A 21,667-nucleotide genomic window follows, 5' to 3' on the forward strand; every position below is an offset into this window, starting at 1 on the left:
AAAGTCATCATCGTTCTGGTCCTTTTATGCACTTCAGAAGAGTCATAAGAAAGCTTTTTAGAGCTAAATGGAAGACAGTATTCTCCAGCGGTTAGACTATGGAAATCTTGACTAGAGCAAGTCAGCACTCTATGATAGCACAGCATCACTGAAAATAGAATTGGGAATGTGTCTTCAGAGATATCTCATCCAAACCTGTGATTAGTTATCTCTATTTAGCTGTTCCTGACAGATTCTGATGCAGCTTTATACAACTACAGGGTAAAAGTCTATATCTGAGTTGGTTACCTCAGCCTCCCTTGATAGGCAATGGAGAGAAATAGGCACTTTCAAGGTGAGTTTCTTGTGAGTTATGTCAGCTTTAGGATGAGATAAGATGTGTTCTCAAAGTTTCCTTCTCTAAAGGTAGTCCAGAATGATTAGCTCAGATACAGATGTTTGCCTTGCAGAGGCCTGCAAGTTGATCAGATGAATCCTATCAAAGTCATAGTTATTCATAAATACTGCCAGTTATAATTATTTAACTTTTATCTATCTAACTATTTATCTATCTCAGTGTTTTTGTTAGAAAGCTGGTTCATAGTCTCGGTCTAAATCTTCCTTGATGAATCAGAGACTGCCACACTTCATCCTATCCTATCCTATCCTATCCTATCCTATCCTATCCTATCCTATCCATCTTGTCTTGTCTGATCCTGTCCTAACTCATCCAGTGGGGACTTAGGAAGCAGTTCAGTCTGCTTTTCTTCTCAGCTGTGAAAAGTCCATATCAAATGGCTCAAAAAATGTCTCCGTGATAGGTCTCAAAAGATAATCAGCAATACAACCCAATTAACCTTTCAGGTGAATTGGCAGGGGTTGATTCTACCAAGGTTTTGCATCCATGATCTGAAAAAAAATAATCAGAAGTAATAAAATGAGAAGATTAATGAAGGTAAGATACTTAGATTGCTTGATAAAGTAGGTTTCATTTAAAGAAAATACATTCAGTCTAATGCCAGGGTGCACATATAATTCCATGGCAAGTCTGTCTAACTTGTTGCTTGAACGGACAAACAAAATTAATACATTTACACGTCCCTGTCTACATGTAGTGGGTAGTAGGAAGGTAATTTTATCTCTCTACACCGTTCACGAGACTAATACTGCCAGTTCTCATATTTGCAGTTTATGAAGGACAGTGAAAATTGAAAGCTGTGCAGAAAAACACTACAAAAATGCATTTGTGGGGAGAAAGTGCTTTATGCTGGAAAGCTAAGAAGGCATGCTCTGTTTATCTTAACATGAAGAAGTCTGGAAAGTGTCGAGATCACAGCATGTAAGCACAAAACTACCACCTACACAGAGACTCTTATCTAGTAGAGAAAGGCTTGAGAAGGGTAAGGGGCTGAAAATCAAAGCTGGAGACATTCAAGTTGACAAGAAGGCATGACTATAGTGACCAACCATGAGAATCATTGTATTCTTTATTTCTTGATATCTTAGATCATTACTCTGGATACCTTTAAAATGTTATATTCTTACCAGATTTGCCTGAGTCAAACACAAACTTCAGGGATGAGTGCAAGCATATCAGGATGAAATCTAAGTTCTTTGATATCCAGGAAGCCAAAGAAAATGGCATAAACCAAATCAGTGTTCGATACCTTCAGGTTATTGATTTCTGTATCAGAACATCAGGAAATTTACATTGGGCAAGTTTAAGTATTTTAGAGAAATCCTGTGATCCTGAGCAGCTGGAAGGTGTTCTGAGTAGTTTTCAGTCCCAGCAGAGGGGGAAGGTGAGGCTCATATTTCTGTTTTGCTCGTGGCCAAGGAAATAAAGACGTCAAATCTGACTCTGAGGAAAAGCTTCATGTTTCTTACAGCACATAATAGTTGTTTATGGGCCAGGGCAGGCTGGACACAACTGTTTAAAAAGTTAAAGAGTAAACGTAAATCCAGCTGGCAAGTTGACACTGCACCAGTGGGCCCATGAAGAACATCTTTATAAGATTTACCTTTACCTGACTGTCTACAGAGGACCATAACCAGACACCCAGCGTGAAAGAGCAATGGTGTAGCAAGAGTGGAAATACTATGTTTGTACATGTCCAGCATATCTGGTTCTCCTTCAGTTGTTGCTCTTACCAGGACATTTCTCAGCCTTTATCATAAGGCTGCAAAGAGCTGTGACATGTAGCCCCACACGACAAGAAAGGCCTTGAAGTGCTGGAGCGAGTTGAGAGAAGGGAACGGAGCTGGGGAAGAGGCTGGAGCACAAGTGTGATGGGAGCGACTGAGGGACCTGGGGGGTTCAGCTGCAGAACAGGAGCTGAGGGGAGACCTTCTGATCTCTGAACTGCCTGAAAGGAGCTTGGAGCCAGGGGGGTCGGGCTCTGCTCCCCAGGAACAAGCGCCAGGAGCAGAGGAAATGGCCTCAAGTTGCACCAGGGGAAGTTGAGGTTGGATCTTGGGGACAATTTCTTCCCCAATGGGCTGTTGGGCATTGGAACAGGCTGCCCAGGGCAGTGGTGGAATCATCATCCCTGGAGGGGTTTAAAAGACACGTAGATGACGTTCTTAGGAACATGTGTTAGTGAGAGTGTTGAGTTAACAGTTCGACTCTATGATCTTGAGGGTCTTTTCCAATCAAAATGATTCTGTGATTCTGTATGGGCTTGTTGGTGTGACTCTGGAGATGGGATGCATTAATGCAGACCTGGAGGTCTATCTGCAGGGAATCCAGGTCCCGCAAGGGTTCAGGCTGGGCTGGCACATCGTCCCTTCAACTCTGTAGGGGAAGGAGCCAGGTGCCTTCTTCAGGTGTTGGCAGACTGGCCCACAGCACTTACAGCTCTTCCTTTTGCACATACTACCCCAAAGCCTTTTGTAACAATCCTGCTTCATTGAGTTCAGCGCTGAGTAAAGTTCAGTATATAATGCTGTGCAGTTTCCCTTTCTTTTAAGAGTAAAACTTAACTCCCTACAGTAATTAGCCTGTCCCCAAAGGCCTATCTAGGACTTCTTTGAGGGTTTTAGCATTATATAGACCTTCTTTGCCTCTGCAGAGGGCTTGACATTCGCTGTTAATTAATGCAATGCAGCTCAGCTTGTCCAGTAACTGGATTAAAGACTTGCCTTCCTGTTGAACCTGTGACAGTGATAATCAGCAGCAAAGGAGGTTGATGTGGAAACTCTGCCAGGGGAACAGCTTCTTGTTGTTCAGCCCCTCAAGTCAAAGACAAAGGATGCTGTGTGACTGCTTGTTTCCTTGTTGTTGCTGCTTTTTTACTTGATGTGAAAATTCGCTACCAGCCTTTACAAAGATTCTTAACAGTTGTGCTTTATCTGCTTCAGAATCCGGAAATTCTGGTTAATGTATTTGTTTAAATCAAGAATACGGCAATCATCTTGATTAGCTCATTGAGATGATATCACTGTACGTTAATTCAATTTCCCTCTGAGCCAAAGTCAAACCTTCTATGCATTATTTAGCCCAGATGAGGCTCTTTTGCTGAGGTCCTGTGTCTGCCCAATTAGTTTCGAAGGTCACCTCCTCCCATACAAAATGAAATACTTACACATCGCTTCAGCCAAGCCCCGAAACTCAAAACCTTTTCATGGACTGCCCAAGAAATGGCTCACAGCTGCCTGGAGGGTGAAGGGTACCAGATCTTCAGATAGGTGGTAAAGGGAGCTTTGACCTGTAACATAAGATGCCGTTTTGCAGAGAACGGAACTCTGCCAAACCTCACACGCTGTAATGGGTGGAAGGCAGGAGCCAGCTGGACTGAGCATGCAGGAGGACCTTGGATGGCTTCCCAAGAACCTCCAGGACTCAGCAGAGGTCCCACCCCAGTACCAGCAGTGTTTGGTGCTCCAGCCAATGCCCTGGTGTGCGTGACTGGGGTACCAGAACTGAGCATCGCGGTCAGCATCTGCCACATAGTGAGATGCACACTCAGTCTGCCTTGCACTTGGTGTAAAGGCTTTGAAGTTTTTTCTCTCTTAGTCAAAACCAGAGATAAATGACACTTCCATTTAGAGGAGCGGCGACCTCTTGACTCAGAGAAAATTTAGCTTTACTGCATTATCATAGATTCAGAGAATCATAGACTAGTTTGGGTTGGAAGGGACCTCCAAAGCTCACCCAGTGCCACCCCTGCCATGAGCAGGGACATCTTCACCAGCTCAGGTTGCTCAGAGCCCCGTCCAGCCTGTCCTGGGATGTCTCCAGGGATGGTTCATCCACCACCTCTCTGGCCAACCTGGGACAGGCTCTCACCATCCTCACCGTAAAAAATTTCTTCCTCATGTCTGGCCTGAATCTCCCCTCCTTGAGCTTAAAACCATTATCCCTTGTCGTCTCACAACAGGATTAATAACATCCCTTTGTCATCTGATGTCTTAGGTCATGCATTGACTATTATGGTATTTGGTGGCATTCTTGGTTTTCAGTGGTTCAGGTGAGGGTCCCTTTCTGCTCCTGCAGCAGACTGGAGTGCGAGAAACACTTTTGACTTTTGCTCTCCCTCCTGTTTCCGTAAGATTTCTATGCTCCACAATTTATTCATGATGAAATAATTAGATTCTCATAATTGTTCCTCTGAAGAAGTTACAGTGATACTCCAGTAAGTCCCATGATAAAACAGTATTTCTGCAGTACTCTCAGTTGTAAGGCCAAATTTTGAGCCATTGGCCTGGCCTAAAATGAATGTGTGGTATCAGGTTTTAGTTGAGAAAGAAGGGAATTATGAGATGATAAAAGCTAGAGAGAGAGATCTTCCTCATATTTGGGCCGTCCAAAAATTCTGCAGACAGGGGATGCAACTTGTGTCATTAGGTAGAGGACTTGCCCTCATACATATTTGAGTAGCATCAGTTTGTCTGCTATAGATTTCTTTTTAATGCCCTGTTTAATGCTGTTTGAAAAATAAAGACGAGGCGAGCTTGTTCAGAGGCAGCGGGTGCACGTCTGTGTAATCGCACGCAGAATATACTTTGCAAAGTACATTAGGACATTTTGGCACTAAATGCAAGATTATTATAGTGATTCTTTTCCAATCTATTTGACTTGTAGTTTTAAAAGGTTGATGCACTATGAAAAGCTAAAATGAGGAAACCCAGAGACGCAGGCAAGGAATTGATTTTTGAATAGATGGTACTTAGGATGCTCTTTTTAATTCCCAAGGCCCAGGTCTCTACACAATGGTAATGTGATAAATGAAAGCTCTGTATGTTTACAAGCTAACAATTAGGCCTCATAAGCACCAAATACCGTTTTAATTCTGTGCATTGAACCTTGGCTAAATACGCTTCCAATTGGGAATGGATGGCAACGGCTTCCCTCACTGGCCTAATAATTTTGGCTGTAATTGGAAGTGCTGGGGCGGTGCGGCAGGTTGGGATGGGAGGCAGCAGCTGCGTTAGCAGGTGATGAATTCATTGCTCGGAGTGGCGGCTGTGTGCGCTCCCGTGTTTCGGTATTTCCTTAATTCTGGTGCTTTCGGAGCATTTGGAGAACGCAGGAGTCTCGAGCTGTGATGAAAACTGGCCCACGCCTAAATCCCAGGACTGTGGGAACAGGTCTAGGCAGCTTAGCTGCAAAATGAGGTGACTAGGAGAGATTTATCTTCCTGCAAATACCAGGGCACACCTGCGGCTACATAAGAGCCGGTTGCTTAGCCTTCCTGTGCAGGCTGAAGATGTGCCCTATAAATGCCTTTATAGGGCTGAAAGCAGAGGTAGAAGAAACTAAGTAATTTAACTCGCTAAACATATTATCTGTTTGGGATGTTCAAGCCTTTGAGCTGATGCATCCTGGGACACTGTGGGTATGTGATAGAAGATATTAGGGATGTGCTGTGTGATCTGAGTCAAGGGAAAATAAGAAATTTTACTGGAGTGAGTTGAGAGAAGGGAACGGAGCTGGTGAGGGGCTGGAGCACAAGTGTGATGGGAGCGGCTGAGGGACCTGGGGGTTCAGCTGGAGAACAGGAGCTGAGGGGAGACCTTCTGATCTCTGAACTGCCTGAAAGGAGCTTGGAGCCAGGGGGGGTCGGGCTCTGCTCCCCAGGAACAAGCGCCAGGAGCAGAGGAAATGGCCTCAAGTTGCGCCAGGGGAGGTTGAGGTTGGATCTTGGGAACAATTTCTTCCCCAAAGGGCTGTCAGGCATTGGAACAGGCTGCCCAGGGCAGTGATGGAGTCACCATCCCTGGAGGGGTTGAACAGACATTTAGATGAGGTTCTTAGGGACATGGGTTAGTGCTAGAGTTTGGTTAGGTTATGGTTGGACTTGATGATCCTGAGGGTCTCTTCCAACTGAAATGATTCTATGAATGATTCTATGAATAATTGTTTTCTCTGTTCAAAGGAGAGACTGAATTATGTCCCCTGTGTCCTGTCTCAGCAGAAGGGGTAAAGATGTGATTGCTTGTGATGTTTTCCATTTCAGACTTACCTACAGTTTTAGGAGGAGCTGTGCAGATGACTGTGCAGAAAGCATAAGCAAACCTCATACCTCAGTGCAAACAGGACATCCACAAACACGGAGCAAAGTGCTTGGTGCTCAGAGCTCTTCAGTTCTGGCTCTTGCAAGATTCCGTTTAGATCCAAGCTGTGCGCTGCTATAGCTGCTTGGAAAAGCTTCAAGTGTTCTCTGCCAAACTCCTGCAATGCAGTCCGGAATCCATCCCTTTCTTTTTTTCTTTTTTTTAGTTTCTTCTTTTCCATTTCACAAGTGGCTGACTGATTGCCCACATCTCAGAGGGAAAGGGCAAGGCTGCTCCATCCTCCATATGTGAATAATCCCATGACTGATAGGCTGGCACCATGAGGGGCCAAATGCTTTCTTCTGCCTTCCTACCTCCTCCTCTGCCCAGTGGGCAAGAAAAGCTTCACCTCATGGTGTCTCCAAACCCAGGGGTTGGAGAGACTTGCAGTGAGCTCACCCACTTCATCACTATAGCTTAAATATTAAACTTGGGCAAAATTCACCTTTTCAGCCAGCCCTTTCTCACGCTAAGCCACTGCCAGCGGATTGTTAAAAGGGAAGTAGCAGCACTGTGTGCAAATCTGGAAGAAAAAAGAGGATGGAAGAGGAGACAAATTGCTTTTTATGTATGGTGCAGAGCCAGTCCAATGGCTGCTCTTGGGTCTCTTACGGGTTGCAGTTGAAGAGCATCTTTCCTTCTTTCCTTCCTCCCTTCCCTTCCCTTCCCTTCCCTTCCCTCCCCTCCCCTCCCCTCCCTTCCCCTCCCCTCCCCTCCCCTCCCCTCCCCTTCCCCCTCCCCTTCCCCCTCCCCTTCCCCTTCCCCTTCCCCTTCCCCTTCCCCTTCCCCTTCACTTCAGAGGTTTTTGTTATTAGATGAGGTCTACCATCTTATTCCCCAGCTCAGAGTAATCCTGAAAAGAAGGATCAAGAGTTCCTCAAACATCTGCTCCCTCCAAGGTCTGATCAATAGTATCCAGATCCTCTCTGAGACATTTTCTTAAAAGTGTCAGGCAATGCTCCATCTTTTCTTCTGCTTGGACCAGCTATGGGCCTGGAAAATATTCTCCAGCTTCTGATCTGAGTCTTCCTTGTTTCTGTTCATTACATTTTGTCACATCCTCAGTAGCCATGGTGAACAATTAATTATAATCCTCCTCAGACCAACCATTGTCAGGGTGGCGTCTTCCCACTTCCTTGTTTCCCCTCTTCTAAATCAACTCATTTCTTTTGGCTTTGCCTCTTAGATACTGTTTCCTGAGCTTGTTATCCTCAGTGTATCCTTAATGTGTGTTTTTGGTGAAAAATAACCTCCCAGCTTAACTGCTGTGGGACCTGTGTGTTTGTAGCTTGTTTCATCTGGGTCCTGGTACACAGCTGTCCACATCACAGAAACCTTCCTGGATGGTGCTTGGGTTGACTCCCTCATTGGAAAAGCCAAGGACACAGTAGGGGTGAAAACTGGAGTGCCTTTTTAGACTTTTAAAATCAGTCCTTCCAGATGGTCCTAGGAACAGTAAGAGGTAAACATGGGGGTCTCAGCTGTGCTCAAGGCTCTACACCATCTTCAGAAAGGACAGTTTTCTACCTGGTATGGCCAATCTGGCAGGTCCTTGCTTCTGCCTTAACATTAGCTTTTAAAATAAGATAGCAGAAAATAAAACCTCAGGACACAAGCAGGCAAAACAGTTGGTGGCCTTCAGAAACTCTTAGTTCTGCTAGACGGGATACATGGGACAGTGCGTTTCCATAAGTCACAGCACAGTGAATGGGAAATAAAGTCACTCTTGTAAACAAAAAGCACAGTGCAGGTGATAAGTATCAGAAAAAATGTTGTAAAAATACAGGCTAATACTTATTTAGTCATTTTCTGTTCTTTGCTTGATTTTCTTCAGCTAAAAGCCATGATTTTCTCCTCATGAAACCAAAAAAGTCAAGACAGTCTGACAGAGTGACAATGCGTTTTTCTCTGAGAAAAATCTGGCTGAAGACTTCAAGATTTGGTCTCTGCTTTATAGAGTGATTACTGTATCCCACTCCTCTGTTGACCTCACTCCAACCTCCCTTTCAGGTACGACAGCTTTGGCCGCCTAACCAACGTGACCTTCCCCACGGGCCAAGTGAGCAGCTTCCGCAGCGACACCGACAGCTCCGTGCATGTCCAGGTGGAAACCTCCAGCAAGGATGATGTTACGATAACAACCAATTTGTCGGCATCAGGAGCCTTCTACACCCTGCTCCAAGGTGAGTTGCGCCACTGTCCCTCTCCCGGCCAAGCTGGACACAATGGATTGTCCATCAGGAAACAGGCATTGTCTTGATACTGCATCCAATTCTGGAGCCCTCAGCACAGGACACACATGGACCTGTTGGAGAGGGGCCAGAGGAGCCACAGGAATGATCCGAGGCTGGAACAGCTCTGCTGGGAGGACAGGCTGAGAGAGTTGGGATTTTTCAGCCTGGACTAGAGAAGAGTATGGGGAGACCTTATTGTGGCCTTTCTGTACTTAAAATAGGGCTTATAAGAAAAATGGAGACAGACTTTTTAGTGGGGCCTGTTATGATGGGAGAAGGGGTGATGGTTTTGAACTAAAAGAGGAGAGATTCAGACCAGACATGAGGAAAACATTTTTTAGACTGAGGGTGGTGAGAGCCTGTCCCAGGTTGCCCAGAGAGGTGGTGGATGACCCTGGAGACATCCCAGGCCAGGCTGGCCGGGGCTCTGAGCAACCTGAGCTGGTGAAGATGTCCCTGCTCATGGCAGGGGTGGCACTGGATGAGCTTTGAATGTCCCTTCCAACCCAAACTATTCTATGATTCTGTGATCCTATGATAATCTCAGCACCACAGAGCTCCCCACGTGCAGACCCACACTCACATCTACTCAGCCACATACCGTAGTGCTGTGGTGGCTCTGCAGCTGTTTTCTGCTTCATTCTCAGCCATCCCCCTTGCTGTGCAGCCCTCATGCAGTACATCATTACCATTATTGTTATAACAAAAAAGGTTGCATAAATCTAGCTGCACTTCCAGCCGACCCCTTTGCTTTGTTCTCTTAATGGCTGTAACTTAAGAGTTACTCTCCTCCTGGAACAGGCTTCCAGCTGGTTGCCAGAGAGCTCTCTAATTGTTCACTGGCTGTTCAAACATTCACAAGGCAGCATCCAGAAAGTGACCATCGCTGTCCCCAAAAGGGCTACGTTTGAGCTAAAAGGCTGGTGTGGAAAGGCACAAAGGAGGAATGGAGAGTTGGTCAGCCGGGGTAGGACTGGTGGGACTCATTTGTGGCTGTTAGAAATGAGCACAGTTCTGCCAGTGATGGTGGGCAAGTGGGCAATGGATGAGGTGGAGGAAAAGGTGTTGAAGTGGGAAGGAAAAGAAAAATAAATAGCAGGGAATCACTGTGCTGACATACTGGTAGGGGAAGAAGTTGTGCAGAGCCTGGATCTCCAGGATCTGAAGGCTGAAACCCCCTTGGAGTCAGGGTGAACCATCACTACTGTTCCCTGGGGCTTGGAGAAAGGCAAGGGACTTTCAGACTCTTTGCTTTCTTCACTTCCCAGCTCTCTTTCACCCTTAGTCTGTGCCTGATGGAAATGGGGTGTCAAACATCATTTCCCCTTGTGAGGAACAAAGTGCTCCGAGTGAGATCAACGTGTTCCAGAGTCACATTTATTCCCACATCTCTGGGACACACATTTCTCTCCCTCTCCCTATAAAGGAAGTGCCCACTATGCCTGAACTCTGCCTTTCCTTCCTCTGCCAGCCCTTTCAAGCCGTCCTCACTGTTCCTGTGGAGAAACACAATGACTTTCTTATTCTTTCCTTCAGCCTGCAAAGCAGATCCAACCTACCCCACCCCATCCCAACCGCTCTCATTGAGACGTCTGGCAGCTACACAGACACAAGGTTGGCTTCACCTCAAGAGCCTAATTAAGCAATAGAGCCCACTGTTGGGGGCCCTTTAGTGAGATAATTGACTGTGATGTGATTTATACACCCAGAGCTGAAGGCACAGTTACATAATGGTGCCACGGTCAATTATCTCATGGTGCTGCCCTCCAGCACAGGGCACTTTTGCCATTAGGACATTCACTATTCCAAACAGCTTAACCATCTTCAGAAGTACAAAATTACGAAACTGTTTGGATCTGAAGAAATGCCCTTATCTCAAAATGAAGATCTAGATAATGTTAGAGCAGACGTGCCCTGTGACAAGCTAAGAGTGGCTTTCCCATGGGCATTAGGGACTGTGAATTCCCAAACTGAGCTATTTGTTCGTGGCCAGCACTGTAGAAACTGAAATAAGGAGTTGCCCAGGGATGTACTGAGCACAGCTGACATGTAATTTGCTTTCCAAGTGCCTCTCCAGCGGATGGAGCTGGAGCTGTTCTCAAGGTCTGTGAGTGTCTCGCCTGCTCCATTGACCTCCAGGGAAAATGCAAATTGCAGATTCCCTTTGCATGAGAGGTTCTCGTGAGCTTTCCTTCAGGACTTCTGGCCAGCTTTCACAAAGCCTTGATGAACCTTTCAAGAAACCTGGATCACACTGTGAACAGCTGAGGTCTGAGAAGGCATTTTCAGAAGGTTACAGATTGCTGAGTTTAGGAGCCTCTACAGCTAACAGGCACCTCAGGGCCTCTGACGGATTTTGTCTTCTGGTTTAATGACATTTGTTCAAGGCCAAAATAGGGCACTAGTGCCCTGGGGACAAAGCAGCATAGAATACAGCATCCAATGGGCCTTGGGTTTCATGTAGCCCTTGAGAAAGGTCTTCCAAAACCAAGGAAAAGTCTTCTCTTGGGAAAATGTTGGCAGTGGAGGATTTACATTCCACACACTGTAGCGCACCACTGGTGACAATCCACCGTAACCCTTCAGTCGTGCTTGTGTGACACGAAGGGAACATCACCTGTCCAGTGAATTTCACAGAGAGCTTCAAGCTTTCCCTTGATTCCTGATGAAGGATGGAGGAGAGAGGAATATATTAGCTGTGCAGTGATACTTCACTGATTTGATTTAGAGTGGATCTCCACTACTTTCTCACAGGACCAAGCATCTAAAAATGAAAGTGTGACAGCCACCTGACCATTCCCCTCCTCTCCATTTGCAGAATCAAGCTTGAGGGGTCCATGGGCTTGATCCTGCTGGAGTCTATGTCAAAAAACCATTAGCTTAAGTACTCCGTGGTACAACTAAAATACTTGGATCTGCTCTGTGGGTCACTTCTGTATGTTTATAGTGGCAAAATCCAGTGCCACAGCATTTTACACCATCACTGCTGGGTACAGTAAGTTGAGTTGTGATCCTGCTGAGGTCAGCATGGCAAGACTCCAGCTGGCTTCATCAGGAGCAGGATCAGACTTACAATAAAAAAAAAAAGACCAATTGATGTCAGGTTTCCTTTCCTAATTATACCAACCAGTACTCTTTGCTGATCTATGTCATCCAGACAAGAGATGATAATTTCGCTGTGACCTTGTTTCCTGCTGAGCTATGGCAGAGCAACTAGTGAACAAAACCCAACTTGCCTCAGAACGGAAAAACAATTGACATGAATTTTTAATGGGTGTCTTTATTCACAATTAGGTATTTATGGCAGCCTGGGAGACAGAAATGGTAATATTTTCCAGTTTTTGAGGAGCTTTAGATAAAGCAGTCTTTGATTAATGTGCTTTTAAAGCCAGTCTGCACTGGCACTGAGTTGAAGGGTAAGGAAGCAAGTCTCATGCTTTCTTATCCTTCATGAGCTCCTCCCTGCAGACATCAATGCCAGCTGGAGATTCCAAGGATGAGGTTTTAGCCTGCCCAGCTCCTGAAGGATATGGAAGGGATATTGCTCTTCTCTTCTACTCCTGAACTCCCAAATCCTGGCCTCAAAATCTGCTGATCCTTTAGGAGCAAGTCGAGGCCAGACATACAGAGATGTGTGGGAGCTTAGTGCCTCCCAGTGCTTTCTCTCCAAACATGAGGTCTTGGGTCTCCTCCTGAAAGCTTTCACAAGTCAAGGGGTTGGGCTGTTGTTTGGGGAACTGGTGAGCATTAACTCGCTGTGCAATTTCCTGCAACTTGTGAGATGCCAAATAAGCTGGAGAAAGTAGTTGGACCCACTTTTCATATATTGTGGTTAAATTGGGATATTTAAGATACAAAAGCATGGAAAATTTTCAGCTGGACTGCAGTTTAAAACAAATATCTCACCACCCAGTGTTTTAGTCTAGAGGAAGAGGTTTGAACCTGGGTCCTTTGCTAGGATATTATGCAGCTCTTCCACTGGTGCCCTTTTTAACCTGTGTGAGACTTTTCTGCAAGACTTTGAAGTGCAGAATCTCATCAGAATGGAAAAGAGATCGCCTGTCTTTACTTTCACTGATTCACCTGGCTGAACATGAGCCAGCGTGTGCCCAGGTGGCCAAGAGGCCACCAGCATCCTGGCTGGTACCAGCACTGGTGTGGCCAGCAGGCCCAGGGCAGTGACCATCCCTGTGCTGGGCACTGGGGAGGCCAAACCTCGAATCCTGGGGGCAGTTTTGGGCCCATCAGGACAAGAGAACCCTTGAGGTGCTGGAGTGGATTGAGAGAAGTGAATGGAGCTGGGGAACGGGCTGGAGCACAAGTGTGATGGGAGCAGCTGAGGGACCTGGGGGGTTCAGCTGCAGAACAGGAGCTGAGGGGAGACCTTCTGATCTCTGAACTGCCTGAAAGGAGCTTGGAGCCAGGGGGGTCGGGCTCTGCTCCCCAGGAACAAGCACCAGGACCAGAGGAAGCAACCTCAAGTTGCACCAGGGGAGGTTGAGGTTGGATCTTGGGAACAATTTCTTCCTCAAAGGGCTGTCAGGCATTGGAACAGGCTGCCCAAGGCAGTGGTGGAGTCACCATCCCTGGAGGGGTTGAACAGACATTTAGATGAGGTTTTTAGGGATCTTGAGGGTCTCTTCCAACCAAAATTATTCTATGATTAAACAAGATTTTGCTCAGTGTGTGTGGGACAGTGCGTTTGGTTACAACCACCAGAAATGCTGATGAAGCCTGGGTAATGGAGAAAATGAAAACCTGGAGCTGTATCACTGGACAGCCCGTTGAAACGATCTCTTTTCTGTCTTCAGACCAAGTCCGAAACAGCTACTACATCGGCGCTGACGGCTCTCTCAGACTGATGCTCGCCAACGGCATGGAGGTGGCCCTGCAGACCGAGCCGCACCTGCTGGCTGGCACCGTCAACCCCACGGTGGGCAAGAGGAATGTCACCCTGCCCATCGACAACGGCCTCAATCTCGTGGAGTGGAGGCAGAGAAAGGAGCAAGCGAGAGGGCAGGTCACTGTCTTTGGACGTCGGCTGAGGGTAAGTGAGCAGTGAGAGCAGTTTTGAACTCCTCATCAGTCTTCAACCTCATGACAGAAAGGGACGGGGCTGATTTGTATCATCTGCAATAGGGACGAGTCTGCAGGACAGAGAACGAGCTGTTCATCCTCAGAGATGCAACCTTTATGACTTGAATATATCCTTATACGTCTCCTTATGTGCTGACATTCTCTTAGCCATCACAGGTGGCATTGCTGATTTGTCTACAAGTTTTCTGCATCATTGGGAATGTGTGACCTCCCATCAGACACTGCAGGTTTAACCATCACGTCAGGTTGTTTAAGCAAGGAAAGGATGACCATAACTATAAAATACTGCACCAGTTAGTACAGGTGTTTTCTACCTGTGCTGCTGGCACTAATAGACCTGAGCACCAAAAGCTTTGTAAGCATATGAGAACGGGCTGAGGGAGTTGGGGTTGTGCAGCCTGGAGAAGGCTCTGGGGAGACCTTATTGCAGCCTTTCAGTACCAAACAGGGACCCACAAGAAAGTTGGAGGGGGACTTTATAGGTCCCAGGACAAAGGGTTATGGCTTTAACCTGAAAGAGAGGAGATTTAGATTAGATATAAGGAAGAAATTCTTCCCCATGAGGGTGGTGAGGCACTGGAACAGGCTGCCCAGAGAAGTTGTGGATGCCCCATCCCTGGAAGTGTTCAAGGTCAGGCTGGACGGGGCTTTGAGCAACCTGGTCCAGTGGAAGGTGTCCCTGCCCGTGTCAGGGGGGTTGGAACTAGATGACCTTTAAGGTCCCTTTCAAACCATTCTCTGATTCTATGATTATCGTTCAATGGGCAGCCTCAGAAAAATCTCTTGATTCCTGAAACTTGTTAATCTGTTAAACCTGTTGAAGAGCTCACAGAGCATTTCATCGCAATTGCCTTTGTTCCCCAAAATGCACTGTTATAAACTGCTCCAACCTGACGGCCGTCCCTCCTCCAGGAGCATGTGGTCCTTTCTGTGCTCGAGACTGATGTGTTTTGAAAACATTGTTCCACACAATGCACCGCAGACTTGTCAGGGCTGTTTAAAGATCTTGCCCAACAAGCCTGTAATTCCTCTGCTAACTTCTGGCAAGGCTGGTAATTTGTAACAGCGAGTCCTGGGCAATCACCCTGCACCTTGCTAGTCTCCGAGTCACGGGCTGATGAGCCGTTCCTGGGAAGCTGCTCAGCACCTGGCATGTTCAGACCCTCTGAGACAAACACTTAGTGCTGCCTAATGCCACCACAGCAAAAGGACAGCAGCTATTTGTTTGCACTTCAGCTTCGCAGGAGATATTAATGTTCTGGTTTCAGAATAAGTGTTTCCCAGCCTTTGCTCTTCACCTCTCCCTGTTCCCTGCAACACAACCCTGCCACCTTGGTGTGATTTCTCCCATCTCTCCTCACTCACACTTGTCAACTATTGCTGTTCAACCTTCCTAAAACAGCTTCTGCTCTTTTCCTCTTGCCTTGATACCCTCTTATTTTGGTATCAGGAAAAAAGCTGAAAACCACAGTGAAAAGCTGCTCCTTCGGTAGGAACTGCTGTACATCTGCAGATCGGTTGGCATCACGCTTCTTGTTTGGTTTGTCTTGGGGTTTTAATTTTATTTTATTTTAATAACCAGCGAAATTATCAGACAGGTCTTTCTCTGAAAGGAGAGAGCCTTCTGAAATCTGCAGCTGTGTCACAGCTATTTGGTCTTCAAAGCAGTTTCCACTCATTTAGCCGCAGCTCAGCTGCCCGTGTCAGTTTTATATCCCAGAATTTTCACAGTAGATTGAAATGCAGAATGTGTCTTTGTTTTATATTCTGCTGCATTTGGAAAAACACTTGCAAAATGAGCTTTCAGGCTGGTCACTTGTGTCCCTGTAAATCTGCCAGCATTTATTCACATTTTGAGCCTATCGGGGCCCTTCTGGTGAAGCAGGAGATCATCTTACATGGTTGAAGGGCTCAGTTGTGGCTGTGTTCAGGGGTTCAAAGTAGCTGAGGGTGTACAAGAGGTTTTAAGCTGCCTGTTTGTACCTGCATGGCAGCATCTGCACCCCTAAGACATAGACCTGCGAGGTGCTAATTGCCTCCCTGGGGACTGACCGGCATTTTAACATATTCTGTGTGTCATGTTCTCCTCTTCCCTCGTACCAGTAATTGCTGCTTTCCCTGGCAAGGGAGAAGCTCAAGGAGGTTAAGTTCAAAATGTTTTTGTTGTTTTGGGGAAATGTTATCATTTTCTGCCATATGTGAACAAATCACTGCCTTCCTCCTCCCCTCACCCCGCTGCTCGCATGAGACAGCAGCGAAGACATGATGCTCCATGGAGAAGGAGCAATCCCAGAGAGGCTGCAGAATCACTCCATAAAGCCTTCGGGATGGGGAGAACAGGATCTGACCAACGTAAAAGAGGGAGTTGCCTAAAAACAGCATCTTCCTGCTGCCATCGTATGCATCTGCATGGTTTTGGTGGCCCTTCCTCCCATGGCTGCAGGGTGACCCTGGGGACTGACAGCCTGTTGCCTTGAGCTCAACCAGCTCCCAGCATGACGAGGCTGGTTCCACAGCTCCCTCCTTCCCTCAGGATAGACATGAGGAAGAAAGTTTTTACACTGAGGGTGGTGAGAGCCTGTCCCAGGTTGGCCAGAGAGGCGGTGGATGAACCATCCCTGGAGACATCCCAGGCCAGACTGGACGGGGGTCTGAGCAACCTGAGCTGGTGAAGATGTCCCTGCTCATGGCAGGGGTAGCACTGGATGAGCTTTGAAGGTCCCTCCCAACCCAAACTATTCTATGTTTCTGTGAAATAATACAATGCAGATGTTTCTTTATTGCAGGGATAAGGCACAAGGCAGGGACTTCTGCCATGGATGAAGGGAGAGGAGCCAACTCTGATGCCTTTTCCCCAGTCTCCTCAATGCCAACCTGGCTCTGCACTTGACCAGGCAGCAGTAAAGCAACACAAATACATTAAAGCAGCACAAATATGTTAAATCAGCCTCCTTCCCTTCTCCTGTACCACACACCCCATGGAAAGTTGTGATGCTCTGTTCCACCCACCCAGTGGTGATGTATTTCCACAAGCTGGCTGGCTACGAATTCAACCCATTACTGGCCTACAGCAACACAGGCTCCATCTGCAGTGAGAGCATTAAGTAAACTCTGCTCCAAGGAACAGAGCTCCTTCTTTCTGTTTGCCTTTTATTTTTTTTTAATCAAACTTGAGTTTTTCAATAAAGAAGGATGTAAAATAATCTCTGAGAGGGGAGCAGAAAGGACAGCCAAAAGAGCCAAAGCTGCTGGCTCAGTTTTTGTATTTATTTAACCATGGAAACTCCCATTGTAATTCACTTTGTTTTTCCCAAGACCTTGGCAGCAGGTTAAAGGTGGCATTGAGACCAAGTGTCCCAGACAATCCCCAGAACCAGCAGGACCACAGAGGTCTCCTGGGATATGCTCCTAACCATTCCTAATGTGTCGACTAATGAGGACAGTCCAGCATCATCTCCACAATTCCTGCAAGGTGTCGAGGTCTGGATATGGTCACCCCAACGGTTTTAGCAATTCACTGGGGAAATTGCTTTGTAGAAGGCCATTTATCAGGTGGATGTTGTTCGTTTCTGGAGTTCTCATTGCTGAAGTATTGTTTGCCCTCCTCTGCTGAAGGTTACCAGAGTGTTTTCATGAGAAATCTTGCCCTTTCATCCTCTTGTTCTCCTGGAAGGGTCAATGGATGGTTCTTAATTGTAATTTAAGATAAAGGAGTTAAATAGGAAGCATTGGAGAAATCAGAGATGGTGGCGTGTTTATGCTCTTGCTTTCCCAGAGCAAGCTAAAGGATTGGATAAAGTACTGTGGAGTTTGGGGTTAAATTTAGTCTCTCACACATTGTAGAGAGGAGGTCAAATACACTGTGGATTTAAATTTACCCTCCCTCATTCCTGTGCTGATCACAACTGTTGTTAAACGCTCTGAGAGGCAAAAGCTTTTTTCAGGAATTTTTCAGACCCTGTTCCAGGATAAATACTCCTGGATGTAGGATGGCACCTTATTTAGTTGCTCACCATAAAACACAGTTATTGGACTGAAGCCTGCAGCCCTGTCAGTGCTTCTGCGGAAAATTCACTTCTGTTCAAGGCATGCCCTTGAACAAGGATGGAAAAAGATTTAGCCCCTGTTCAGAGGCTGTCTGGCAGGGTAGGGTTCACTTTGTCCATCACCTTGAGGGGTGGCTGTTGGCACCGCAACACTTCTCAGAGAGAAGAGAGATTACACCAAGCAGGAGAAAACAAATCATTAAAATAAAAGTGAAAAGGGAGCCTATTTCCAACTAGTCCTGCAGAAATTGCTTTCCAGAGCACAGGGAGGGTGGAATGACTTAGGGCACCAGCAGTGGGATGCAGAGATTTGGACGGAGCTTACGAGGGATCTGGGATGGGTTATTTGGTCCTTCCAGTGCGGTGCATGGCACTGCTGCTGGTAGACGGAGCAGGGAGGCCTCTTGCACCCTGGATTCCTGTCCCAGCCCTGGAAGAGCTCTTCCCAGCTCTTCTGGCAGAGACCAGTAGCAGAAGAAGCTGCAGCTGCTGGGCTGGAGCTGCTTTGTTAGTACATAGAAAGCAAAGATGCTATTCCTTCCTGTTTTTCTGCCTTTTTTTTTTTTTTTGCAAGCAATTGTCACCTCTGTTTCTCTATTTATAGCAGCAAGCACCTACAAGATGTCAAATTGCACTGTTAGTTACATGTGTGCATCTGTGCTTAGAGTTTTGATACCTTTTTAATTATTTCCCAGCTTGCCTGTTACAGTGGGCTGTTGGCTGATTCCCTCTTTCTCTTATTGCCCATTTACATTCTATTTTACACACATTTAATTGGAGCATTATCTGCCTTTCCCTGCCACTTCTTTCCTTGAGTCATACCTGTGTTTTAGCGTTGTTATTCATAAGCTGAAAATCATTCTTGTGCTGACCTCTTCTTACATCATCTTCACGCTTACATCATGGTACTGATTTCTTCTCTCTCAGCTGGCCACGTGCATCCTCAGCTCAATTCCACATTTTCTCAGCTGTGCTTTTGCCTCTTCCAACCTCAGCTCCTGAGATGGTTTCCTCAGAATTCTGGTTTTACAGTGTCCCCATTCTCCAGGTTTCAGCACAAACACCTGCCCAAAACCATTGCAGTGGTCCTACCCTTCCTTCTTCCAGCCCTCCAGGGATGAGGAGCCCCTTCTCCGTTGGCTCTGTCACATCCTTTCTCTCACATGACGCAAAATATAGAATCACAGAATAGTTTGGGTTGAAAAGAACCTTCCAAGCTCCCCCAGTGCCACCCCTGCCATGAGCAGGGACATCTTCACCAGCTCAGGTTGCTCAGAGCCCCGTCCAGTCTGGCCTGGGATGTCTCCAGGGATGGTTTATCCACCACCTCTCTGGCCAACCTGGAAAAGGGCCTCATGACCCTCAGTGTCAAAAATTTCTTCCTCATGTCTGGACTGAATCTCCCCTCCTTTAGTTTAAAACCATCACCCCTTGTCCTATCGCAACAGGCCCTGCTAAAATCTTTATCCCCATCTTTCTTATCAGCCCCTTTTAAGTACAGAAAGGCCGCAACAGGGTCTCCCCAGAGCTTCTCTTCTCTAGGCCGAACACCCCAACTCTCTCAGCTTGTCCTCATAAGACGTATAGCAGGAATTCAATCGCACACCCTGAAGTAATGGCCAAGACCAGGGCTGAGAACAGTTCTCAGGTCAGGAGTGTTTGCTTTACCCAGAGCAGGACAGGGCAAGATGTTGAACTTGCATCCTGGGAATGTGGGGTTTTGTCCTTGCTGAGTACTTTGCTGCTGTGGTGATGTGGCTGTTTGAGTCTCCTTGCATGTGTAGCTAAATATGAGTTGTATTACCAGCTCCTTTCCGTATTGCTGTGTGCTACAATCCCTGAATCAAAATGTGTTCCTGCTCCTGCCTTTGAAGTAGATACCTTTGATCTTTGGAAAGGCAGAGGCAGTGGAGGTAACAGGAGTGTAATTATGCAACACCGAATAACCCCAGGACAATGAAGCTAAAACTCCAGCTCTCACAGGAAAGTTCCTGCTCTGTGTAACATCTCCAGTGGTCAAGGCCTCCATATTTCATCTTGGGGGAAAGGCTTGACCTCCAGTGCATGCAGTACAGTCAGTATACTCAGAGAAAAGCTCTGCTTTCCACTACATTGACACAACTTCCATCTCTTTTTCTACAAGTATTATCTTTTGATGTGCACGAAAGGAAAAAAAAACTATATATCCTAGGTTTGACAAGCAGAATACTTTGTAAATATTCCTCACAAGTTCTCATCTTCTGTAGGTCTATAATCACATCTGCTATAGCAGTCCTAAGCCTAGGTTTGGGATATAAGCAATATCCCTTCACCGTGGCAGTGTTTCAAAAGTATCTTCTGTTTTTCTGCCTCCTCACTGAAGTCAACCGAAGCAACATTAGGAAAACTCTTTGCTTTGAAAATCTTATCCAGAGTCAATGAACAGCTGCAGGCTCTCCAGTGTGGCCTAAAGAGGTGTTTGGTGAAATGAGGCTACTCTTTTAAACTTAAACTTTTTCCAGCTTCCTAATTCTCCATCTCTGTCCTGTAGGTTCACAACAGAAACCTGCTGTCCCTTGACTTTGACCGTGTGACGAGGACAGAGAAAATCTATGATGACCACCGCAAGTTCACGCTCCGCATCCTCTATGACCAGGCAGGGAGGCCCAGTCTCTGGTCACCCAGCAGCAGACTGAACGGGGTCAATGTCACCTATTCCCCAGGAGGACACATCGCAGGCATTCAGAGAGGCACGATGTCAGAAAGGATGGAGTACGATCAGTCTGGCAGAATTACATCCAGGATCTTTGCTGATGGCAAATCATGGAGCTACACTTACTTGGAGAAGGTGAGAATCCTCATATCACTCAGAAATGGTGCGTTTGGTGCAAATGGGCTTTAATCCTTTAACTTCAGGACAGCTGTGCTCCTTCACATCACCTGATTAATGGTCCTTATAGTCCAATACTCCTCTTTTGCCTACACTGATGTGCACCTAGTAACTTTGATGCCAAATCATGAATGAGCAGTTGAAAATAGCCTGAGAAGTTTCTTCCCAGTCACACCAAGAGAATGTCTTAACGCTGTGAAGCTTTGGCATTTGATTTTCTTAAACATAACATTCCTTTGCTGAGCTAGCTGCAATATAAAATATCTTCAGGTAAAGTCAGAGGAATGAAAGGTAGGAATTTCCAGTAGGCTTTTCCATGTGAAAACAATCCGTACATTCTGACATCCTGCCTTCTTTGAGTGACCCATTCCTGCTTTCTAGGAAATGCATGTAATAAAAAGTGCAAGTCACAAATCCAGCTAGACTGTCATCACACTCTTTGCAACGTTTTCTGTAATCTGCAATCTGTAGATTGGCATGGGACTTAAATTCTTCTGAGTATTACCATTCATCATTACACTGCCCAGTATCCTACAGATCTGTATGCTCCATACCAGGGACTGGAGTTTTATATTCCTGAGTTTTATATAAAGCCTATCCCTACAACAGTTTAAGGAAACTACAGTAGAATGGCTTTTAAAAAGCAAAAGGTATTGACTTGCTTCTTGCATCATACGATCTGTGCGGATTGTTCGTTACATGAAACAAACAAACAAAAATGACCAAATTCAGGCAGAAGTTTGCATTAAGAGAATAATGGAAGATATGGAGACACAATGAATTAATTGGGCATTGGAAGGTGTCGGAGGGTACTTTTTCAAGCGTTGTCTAATTCACTCTACAAAGGTAATTTATTTAATCTGTAAAAGCTATTGTGAAGAGAGTTT

General features: G+C 46.1%; 1 protein-coding gene across 3 annotated transcripts in view; it reads left to right on the plus strand.

Annotated features, from left to right (window-relative positions):
- TENM4 (teneurin transmembrane protein 4) overlaps positions 1–21,667 on the plus strand; it is a gene marked incomplete at both ends in the record, with an annotated part of 380,135 nt that overhangs the window by 342,111 nt on the left and 16,357 nt on the right. For all 3 annotated transcript variants that reach the window (XM_080355605.1, XM_080355606.1, XM_080355607.1), the window contains 3 exons: positions 8,545–8,717; positions 13,580–13,815; positions 20,442–20,738. In XM_080355605.1, the coding sequence (XP_080211731.1) occupies positions 8,545–8,717; positions 13,580–13,815; positions 20,442–20,738 (706 nt within the window). The remainder of the gene's footprint in view (positions 1–8,544; positions 8,718–13,579; positions 13,816–20,441; positions 20,739–21,667) is intronic.

The sequence above is a fragment of the Nesoenas mayeri genome (genome assembly GCF_963082525.1).
Source record: "Nesoenas mayeri genome assembly, chromosome: 1".
Classification (NCBI taxonomy): domain Eukaryota; kingdom Metazoa; phylum Chordata; class Aves; order Columbiformes; family Columbidae; genus Nesoenas; species Nesoenas mayeri.